Here is a 9,422-nt window from a genome sequence, read left to right on the forward strand (position 1 = left end):
TGAAGGTCTGGGATGAAATCAGCAACATTATTTGTAGAAGAATTTCATGAGAAATATGTCAGTACCTCAGGAAGCTTCAGGTCATCCACATTTTAACATCGCTTATGCAAATCCACATATATGATTGTGTTGCTGAATTTGTGTAATAAGTGTTAACCCTACAGGCTTGACACTTAGGCTTTTACATAACAATATCCAGATAAAGTACATTCATAGACTATTGCAATTCTATTAAACATAGAAAAGTAAAAAAACGTAGTCCATGAATAAATAATGTGTAAATACATCCACTGGAGATTCAGTAACTCCAGGTTTAAGTTGTTACTGTTAAGTTGTAACAAATGTTACTATAAGATTCTGATGCCATGGCTTCTATAGATATTACCATTTTATGTGAAATTAGAACAAAAAGAATCATCTCATATTGTTATCCACAAGGAAAAAGGAAACACATCTGGCAAAGATCTCTAGGAGTTACACAACACAACAGCTATCAAGAGGACTGAAATAAAGTGCAACATTGAGTGGACTAGCTATACTAATACAGTTTTCAGTATTCAGTATTAAAGGTATCCTATCTGTAGCAATAGATAAATATATCCAAAAGTACAATACAGAGCCAAAAGAAGGTTCAGAGATTTTAATGACATTTTAAATAATAATAAAATTGCAATACCTATGATATCACTTAACCAGTGAACAATAATACATTTCAAACAGAAAAAGCAAAATATCTTCCATATCCAATAATAATTACATTTTAAAATCAAAACTTCGTTGATTGCTATTATGATAACTAAGAATGCCCAATATCACAGTGGGGAGACAAGTGGCAGATTCTTTATATCACATCCCAGACATTTGACTTGTCAGCTTCAAATCAGTGGGGAAAAAGATTAACCATGGAGCAGAAAAACAACAATATTAAAACAATAAGAAGTAAAACCTTATGCATAGATGGAAGCATTTAAGACCCTGAGGAAACAACAGGCTCCATAAGGTACTACATATTATTCACATCTTTCAAATCATAATTTAACATTTTCTCTTACAGATAGTTTAATTACATGTATGTACATGGTTGGGTTAAAGGGATATTTGACTATATTAAAAGATGTTTTCTTGAATATACTTAATGTGCAAGCATGTTGGCTGTAACAGACAAGTAAATATAGGACCAGCTCATGATAAGGTGAACTGTAGAGAACCTGAAGCTTAAAGGTCAGGCCCAAACCAACACCGTTTTCCAAACTTGTTTTTTTTTCTTTGTGGTAGACAGGAAAGACTAGAGGGGAATGTTAACATAATGGGCAGACATCACTACTTGCTGGAATGGAACACATTTGGGCATTAGGTCTTCATTTCAAGCCCTGCAAATTATCCAAATTAAACAGACTATAAAACCCAAACTACAGTAGAAGAGCTCATATAATTAAATAAAATTAAACAACATTAAAGCAGAATATTACATTTCTCCCCCTTGACAGGAATGTCTAAGCAGTTTCTATGTCTGGCAGACATTTTAATAGATGACCAAAGCAAATAATTCAACAAAACAGAACACTTGGGAGGAACACAAACATTTTAACCTTACTTTAAAACTGCCTTTCATATTGATCTGTTGTTGTCTGGGCCACAATGTGTCTCCTGCAGTTTAGACAGAGTTCTGCCAGCTGATTATCAATGGCCTAGTGCACGCAATGTGTATGTGTGTATGTTTGTGTGTGTGCGTGTATGTGTGTGTTAACTCATTAGAGTAGAACGGATAACTGATGTTTGTTCAGTACAGACTCTTTTTAATGCGGGTGCTCCGTAGCTTTCCTCATCCTCGTGTTCCTGTATAAAGTGATACAGAAATATTCTAATCAGTTCAGTGAAAACAGAGAAAAGGTTCATCACTGTCTGAAAACAGCTTTATTTGCCAGATACCCCATACTAAGAGGAATAAGATTAAAGGCAAACTGAATCAGTTTAACACAGTAAGAAAGTGTAACTTGTCGAAACAGACTGTGGAGAGTAGAAATTCAATGACCTGAGCAATGATGGGTACAATATCTTCTTTAATCAGTGTTGGTGGTTCATCCGTCATTTCGCATTGCTGCATTGATGGCTCTGCACACACAGAAAGAACTTTCTTACAAATACCTCCTGTTTATGGTTAGTCATAAGAACCTAGCACTGAGATTTAATTTAATTAGCATTGCAAATTAAAAAGCTCATTAAAATGTTTGGCCAATTGCACTGCAACAGATGTTGAAAAAGTGGCAAAATGGCTACAATCTGTTATTAACGTGCACATTTTGCTAGATTTATAAAGACTGTGTGATGGCGACATGCCTCTCACCTTCCACACACTCCTGCCCCAGTGTGGGGGGCTGGGGGTCCACGCAATCCTGCCCCAGATTGGGCGGTTGTTGAACCACACACTCCTGCCCTAGTGTGGGCGGTTGTTGAACCACACACTCCTGCCCCAGAGTGGGCAGTTGTTGAACCACACACTCCTGCCCCAGTGTGGGCGGTTGTTGAACCACACACTCCTGCCCCAGCGTGGGCGGTTGCTGAAGCACACACTCCTGCCCCAGCGTGGGTGGTTGCTGAACCACACACTCTTGCCCCAGTGTAGGTGGTTGTGGAACCACAAATTCCTGCCCCAGCATAGGTGGTTGTGGAACCACACACTCTTGCTCCAGTGTAGGCAGTTGTGGAACCACACACTCTTGCCCCAGTGTAGGAGGTCGTTGAACCACACACTCTTGCCCCAGTGTGGGAGGTTGTGGAGCCACACATTCCTGACCCAGTGTGGGGGGTTGTGGAACCCCAAACTCCTGCCCCAGCATGGGGGGTTTTAGAACCACACACTCCTGCCCCAGCGTGGGGGGTTGTGGAACCACACACTCCTGCCCCAGTGTGGGAGGCTTATGGTCCTGGCAGTCCTGCCCCAGCGTGGGGGGTTGTGGATCATCTGGGCAGTAGTGATGTGTGAGTCCAGTGGGACTCACTGGTTCACTGTGCTGTGGACTAGAGTTACTGCTGCTCTCTGCAGTCACCGCTTTGGCCTGGTACAAGTCTGACAGAGAACTCAGGTTGCTGTTCTCATCTGAGGAGACAGGGGGCAGCAATGAGGGGTTTGGGGAAGCATTGCACAGGTCTTGATGAATATGTAAAAGGATACATTAAGACTCACATTAAAAGCCAAATGTGTACCTTGGTAATCTAGTAGTACTGCACATGAATTTTCAGACACTTCCTCTGTGGAAAAGCTGTTCAGCTGGATATCTGCTCCAACAGGCACTTTGGTCTTCTCCTTCTAAAGGAGATCATTTAGGAGATTTAGTAGGTCTGGAAACTCATCACTTTACCTGTTTGCTAACGCTACTGGAAAACACACACACACACACACACACACACACACACACACACACACACACACACCCTTACACACCTGCCTTCTCTCTGTATCCACCACTGGAACCCATTTGAATATTCTTAGAGATGTGTCTCCAACTGTAACCCACTTTTTCTCCCTGTTACAAGTAAAACAATAGTTTTAACAGATTCCAGTTAAGTACAAGCCAGCAAGTTTACTTGTAGAAGGAAAAAGTCTGAACACTCTATCTTTAGTAGGATGGGACCCAGATTAATAAAAAGGGCGTTAGGCTTTTTGCTTTATTATATAGCTTTTTATAATCGAATCCAAGATATCCACACAATCTGCGTACAGGTAACTGTCAGAGTGAATTATCAGAGACAATTCAGTTGGTCACATATACTTGTATAGCAAATTCAATATGACTGAGCTTATGAAACGACAGTCATTTCACCTGTATCTAACACAAACAACACGTCACGTAAGCTTTAAAAATCACCTTTTAGTCCCTCCTCTTACCGACATGCCACTTGTCGCTAAGGAAACAGGTTTATTGCCATTGGTCCGTATGTCTATCGATCAACCGCCATCCTCTTTACAAACCCCTCCCACCTTTCGACTCTGAAGTTTCTGTTTAGAAAATATTTTCCACTCACAAAGTAATAACCGACCCTTCTTGCTACTTACCATCTCCGTACTCTTTCGATAGCAGCCATCACTTTCTTAATGTCATCTTTAGCGCGACTTCGGGTCTCCGCGCGAACCGAACGTCCCGACATATTTGAATTTTATGGGTAGGTTATCTACCGCTTTCGCTACAACCGTGTCGGTCTTGCCGTCCGGTGTACAAATCTCGCATCGCGATACTACGAGAAAACTTCCTGCCTGATCCCGCCCCTTTAATTCAAAGTGCAGGTAGCTCATGGCTTTTCTTTTAATGATTAAAAAAAACCTTAAAATTGTCGTTTCTATGTTATACGATACACAATCGTGAAAACAACTTAAAAATGCTTTAAGCGGAAACGTTTTTGTCAAAATAAAAGTCCTAATGTACCCCAAGCAACCCACATAGCTCAAACAGGAAGTAATACTTGATACTTTGGACTAGGTAGTCATTAACTAGAATGCTGTACTGAATCAAATGTTTGCTTTGATTAATATTTCATAACTATTAATATTATATACCTCAAACTGCTCACATGACAAATATACTTAAGTTTAAATGGCAAACAAATTCTCATTCAGCAACTCAAATGTCTGTAAAATCAACAAATAGCTTAATAAAAATCTTAGACCAAAAACTCTTTCCTAAAAACACTCATTGTTTATTCATCAAAATCACCAAGCCAAAACAACCCAACTCCAAACACAATATGTAAAGGCAGAGGAAGACAGGAGGTCAGCCATTAGTCCTTTTGTGTAGCGAGCACAGCATCTAAGGCGCTCTGGGCATCTTTCAGCTGCTGCCGCAGCCTCTGTTTCACACCCTCATTGCTGGCTTTCTTCAACATGGCCTGCATGTCCTGGATGGCTGCCCGGTAACCAGTCACATTGTGAAATACACGGATTACACGGTCACCGCTGCACACAAGAAAACGGTTGTTAATGTCAAATTTAAGATCAGTGACATCTTCGCCGTGGACACAGTGGAACTGCTCCTCCAGCTCGCCAGAGGTGGCACTATACATGGCCACATCACGGCCGCTGGACACAGCCACCGCGCGACCGTCAGGAGACAGGGCAATGCGGCTCCCCTCTGAAACCTGACATGGTATGGTCCGGAGCAGGTAGGGGTCCTGCTGCTTCTTGTACTCCACATCTGTGTCCCAGAGCTTCCATGTACCATCCTTGGACACCGTCGCCATCCTGTGGACATGAGGGAACACTGACACTTCATACATATAAACTACTCATACACAATTATGCACCACCTTGCAGAAGGTATATTATTATTTCAGGACAATTTTTTCTTTCATATAGTAATGCAGTTGTCTGTAGTCTCTGTCCTATTATTATAACGTTTAGTCTGCATAATCTTCTTGATTGGATAAGGGAGCCTATTAATAATAATCTTCCTGATTGCATAGCAGATGCCTCACCTGCGCATGTAATCCATTCCTTAAGATATAATTTTCCAGACTGCATAAGTGATGTCTCACCTGCGCGAGTCATTGGAGAAGTCGAAGGAATAGATTCCAGCCGAGTGTCCTTTAAGGTCAAACGCACGAGTGACCTCTTTAAACTCGCCAGACTTAGTGAAACACACCTCCCAGACCTTCACATCTGGGGTGAAACCACAGGCAGCCACAAATCTGAAACACAAAATGTCAATCTATCCCAGAATTCTAACACCAGCACTGTAGTGATGACAATGAAAGAGACCAACCAATGGCATTTGCAGTTAGACTTTAGTTTTCCTTGCTGAACTCTTTATAAACAATGCAAGTGATGTCTCACACCTGCTCACCTGCCACACGGAGAGATCGCAGCATAGGAGTTTGTCATCTGGTTAGTGTTAATGGAAGCTAGGACCTCTCCCTTCAGATCCCAGATCAGAATGGTGGTGTCCACGGATGCAGTCATGATAAACTTGCCTTGAACAAAGGAAGACCATAGGGACATTGCTAAACAGACAGCAGCTTTGGGAAGTGTGCTAGTCATCTCACAGCAGTAAGTCACAGCAAAAAGATTAAGTGCGGTACAGACTGGCATAGCTCTAACCTGTCTCAGCTATGTTGATGTTAATGATGATCCCTTTGTGTTTCTTGGGAAAGTCCTCAGGTGCAGCTTTGAAATTAAATGTGCCGTCCTCCTTCTTATTCATCTTAAAGATACGAATGGTCTCACCATTTGCCAGCCATGTAATGAAGGCTCTAGAGAAGCAGGACAGGCAAGTCATCCATGACAATCACACAATGAATCACAATTATGTACAGTAAACTACATTGAAAATTATGGCCCCCCTACCGAGAATCTGGGCTGAACCGGACGAGTGTGGCATGGTCGAGCTCTACGTTGGCCCGCAGGCACTTATGGTCCCGGTCCAGGAAGTCTTTGGTGCTCCAGATTCTAACAGTTCGGTCATCTGAGCAGGATGCCAGGTATTTACCATTGCTGCTGAAATCCAGGCATGTTACACTGCCATTGTGACCCTGACATAAAAGAAAATATGGAGCAAAACAGGCATGGATGAAAAAGCTAATCAAAAGTTATTACATTAATACAATTTATATAGTGTTAAACTTTTAGTCCAGTAGAAGACTTCTACCCCACTAGAAACAAGTGAAAACTTGTATCAGCGGACATGGAATAGTGGAGATCATCAGCCCCGAGTCCAAAGAGCATTGCGCCCAAACGTGGTTATCGAGAGTACACTCTCAGTTCAAATATGTGTGACGAGTTGACCGCCAGAATATGAGACGTACCTTCAAAGAGGAGGCGAGTATGGCGTGAGAGAACGTGTGCTGCTGTGGTCTTTCCTTACGAGTTCGCTGCTGCTGTTTCAGCTTCTTCGAGGAGGGCGCTCTAATCGAGCTATCCTCGACTTTAAAGTAACGTAGGAGTTAAAGTCAGGTCATTTTATAGTTGTCAAGCGCTTCCCCCCGTCATAAATCTCATCCACATGCTATTCTACAACGGATCATGATTGATAACGCCGTCAACCTCACCCAAAACGTTAATGACATAAAGCGACACTGGATTATCTCACGATGAAGAGAATGAACGCAAGTCACTTGGGCCGTTTGCGTTAACTGTTAGCTTAGCTAGCTAGCAGTGGCTACTCGGCACCGTGAGGTGATCCGTGCAGGCGCATATCCCACATTCCGTCTCAAAGGCTTAAATGCGAGTCGAAGAACAACCGCACTTACCAGATGCTGGGGCTTTTTTCTCTTCTACTCTTTCAGACACTCCGCCTTTCCGTCTGCCAACTGCTAGGGCGACCAGGATTATAAGGGCGCCTATGAGCACCGACACGGCGAGCAACGCCGCCTCCATCTCCAAGTGAAACGTGCCACGTTATCACCTCGGGCTCGCGAGCCCGTGGCGCGAGGGGCTCGCGCGTCGACTCAAGGTTCCACTCGACCGGCCGGCTGCCGATTGGACCGCTTTAACACATTACTTAACTGTTTGGCGCCGCTGCGATTAGTCGCTCTCAAGATATCGGCTGTCTTGTCGTAAAACCGAAGCGAATCGGTGACGAGCTCGACCGCGTGAAAAAGCAAATAATTGGTGACTTCGGACGCACTACGAAGAACAGAGGCGAGCAGCACATCCGGGTACTTGGGCCTTGCGTAACACACCCGCCCCTTCGGGTCGAATGCAGCCCCTTTAATCTGACGCGGTAAATACAAACTTCGAGATCTTTCACAATTTAATACCATAAATTAAGAATATCGCACTCGTTTTTAGACATTAGGAGCCCAAATCGTATATCCTGTCATTCAATAAATTATTTTATGTCATAGTCAAGCAACGATTGGTGTTATCTAAAATAATAATAATAATGAGATGGGGACGATGTTTTATATGTTACTTGTCTGTCGTTAAGGCATTTTATTTAGCTAACGTTGGATGTTTTGTTAGTCTGTCAGATGTGACATTACTGTAAACTAATTAGCTAGATTACACTACTAACATTAACGTGTTTAACAGGGATTTAGCTAGCACATCATTTCAGCGGAAGGGTACTTATGAGCAGTAATAAGTAAGATAAGTTTGGTGTTCTTAGGTCGATGCATTGACTTGCTAGTCATAGTCCTACTCGTTTTCCAAATGCAGCATTTGTTTTCAGCCAGAAGGGGAGGTCTGCTGTCGTTCCTGAATCCTAAATCAGCTAGTTAAACATTAAAATATAAAATAAAGATGCAGACTTCAGATTTAGTAGAAGAGAATAGCTGGTCCTGTTCTTGCAGGTTAACGTTAACAAGCATTACTGAGGCACACTCTAGAGAATGTCTAACAATCAAACAAATAACCGACATTTTTATACAGACGTGATTATGTATTCACCACAACTTATTTTACATATCGGTGTTTTTTATTCAGACTCATTCTACAGTGGGCCAGCCATCTCAAAGCTGTTGATACATTGTTCAGTCCACGTGAAGGGCAGCAGGAGAGAGGAAGTGAAGAACCTAGGCAGTGAAGGAGACCAAGCAGAGAAACACTGAATGGGCTAAAGAACTCCAGACAATCTCAGAGCGGTGCAGCATGATGAAGGCAGAGTTGGCACAGAATTTCAGGCAGCTGGAGCTTAAGAAGAAGCTGGAACCCATGCTGCCTGTCCTGGACTTCATCGCATGGTCTCTGCTCAAACATGACCAGGATGTAGTTTCACAGCTTTGGGTCCTCAGTAAACAGCGATCCTGGAGAACTTCAAAATACATTCCAAATTCATTGTGGAACTGGATGTGCAGTGCTGTGGATGTGCTGGCGACAGTGTGGGGGTGTACGGTTCCACCGCAGTCATTACTGCTACTGGATGCAGCTGCAGCGCCCTCGTCAGGCTTACAGACACGCTCCACCTCTTGTTTCCACTGAGCGATAAACTTCACGCACTCCTTGAGACCGTGCAAATTCCTCAGGTCTGGTGCTTGAGGTAATTAAAAGAGAACAGAGGTTTAACATTGAATTATATTAATAACATAAAATTCTGTGATTATGTGTCCTTTCAGAATGATTTGTGTACAGGGCAGAGGCCTCTGTAAAGGCCTCTGCAGGCTTCTGCAAAGGATGGTGGGTAGGCTCCAGCACACTTACAAGTATGAGATATTATTTCCATCAGGCTCAGGACCATCTCTTTAGGATAAGGTCAAGAGAAATCTCTTGGAATGTGGTGTTAACAGGTTCCAACTGGTGTGGGTGTTTTATATTAGTTTGCATATATTGACAAATGTATGGTTTGGATGCAATGGACGTGAAGACAAACGCAAATATGTAAAGGAATGTGGGGTGAATACATAATCACTACTGAAAAATGTATGAAAATGTGGGTTCTCTGATTTTTAGACATTCTCCAGAGGGTGCCTCAATAATGCGTGTTAATGTTAACCTA

General features: G+C 42.7%; 2 protein-coding genes across 3 annotated transcripts; both read right to left on the bottom strand.

Annotated features, from left to right (window-relative positions):
• Positions 1-625: 625 nt before the first annotated feature.
• bcl7ba (BAF chromatin remodeling complex subunit BCL7B a) lies at positions 626-4,218 on the bottom strand. Of its 2 annotated transcripts, XM_027032979.3 has the most exons (6): positions 4,055-4,218; positions 3,443-3,524; positions 3,205-3,307; positions 2,345-3,097; positions 2,033-2,112; positions 626-1,836 (listed from the first exon to the last, which is right to left on the bottom strand). In XM_027032979.3, exons 1-6 carry the CDS (start codon positions 4,144-4,146, stop codon positions 1,744-1,746), a joined length of 1,203 nt encoding a protein of 400 aa, XP_026888780.2. In that variant the 5' UTR covers positions 4,147-4,218; the 3' UTR covers positions 626-1,743. The 2 variants fall into 2 exon arrangements, with proteins under 2 accessions (XP_026888780.2, XP_081559048.1); XM_081702922.1 differs by lacking the exon at positions 3,443-3,524 and having other exon boundaries at positions 4,055-4,193.
• Positions 4,219-4,671: 453 nt separating this feature from the next.
• tbl2 (transducin beta like 2) lies at positions 4,672-7,614 on the bottom strand. The gene is made up of 7 exons (XM_027032978.3): positions 7,237-7,614; positions 6,793-6,911; positions 6,335-6,519; positions 6,089-6,240; positions 5,835-5,961; positions 5,527-5,679; positions 4,672-5,233 (listed from the first exon to the last, which is right to left on the bottom strand). The coding sequence occupies exons 1-7, from the start codon at positions 7,361-7,363 to the stop codon at positions 4,774-4,776; spliced, it is 1,323 nt and encodes a 440-aa protein (XP_026888779.2). The 5' UTR covers positions 7,364-7,614; the 3' UTR covers positions 4,672-4,773.
• Between the last annotated feature and the right edge of the window lie 1,808 nt (positions 7,615-9,422).

The sequence above is a fragment of the Electrophorus electricus genome, chromosome 19 (genome assembly GCF_041902795.1).
Source record: "Electrophorus electricus isolate QZ-2024a chromosome 19, ASM4190279v1, whole genome shotgun sequence".
NCBI lineage: Eukaryota > Metazoa > Chordata > Actinopteri > Gymnotiformes > Gymnotidae > Electrophorus > Electrophorus electricus.

Bases quoted from the DNA above. Each gene is read 5' to 3' on its own strand.
- tbl2 (XM_027032978.3), bottom strand. From the start codon at position 7,363: ATGGAGGCGGCGTTGCTCGCCGTGTCGGTGCTCATAGGCGCCCTTATA. The intron at 6,912-7,236 runs GTAAGTGCGGTT...GTTACTTTAAAG, and splicing joins GAAAAAAGCCCCAGCATCTG to TCGAGGATAGCTCGATTAGA. The intron at 5,234-5,526 runs GTGAGACATCAC...TCATGTCCACAG, and splicing joins TTCTCCAATGACTCGCGCAG to GATGGCGACGGTGTCCAAGG.
- bcl7ba (XM_027032979.3), bottom strand. From the start codon at position 4,146: ATGTCGGGACGTTCGGTTCGCGCGGAGACCCGAAGTCGCGCTAAAGAT. The intron at 3,525-4,054 runs GTAAGTAGCAAG...TACTTGTAACAG, and splicing joins ATCGAAAGAGTACGGAGATG to GGAGAAAAAGTGGGTTACAG. The intron at 3,308-3,442 runs GTGTGTAAGGGT...GATCTCCTTTAG, and splicing joins TGGATACAGAGAGAAGGCAG to AAGGAGAAGACCAAAGTGCC.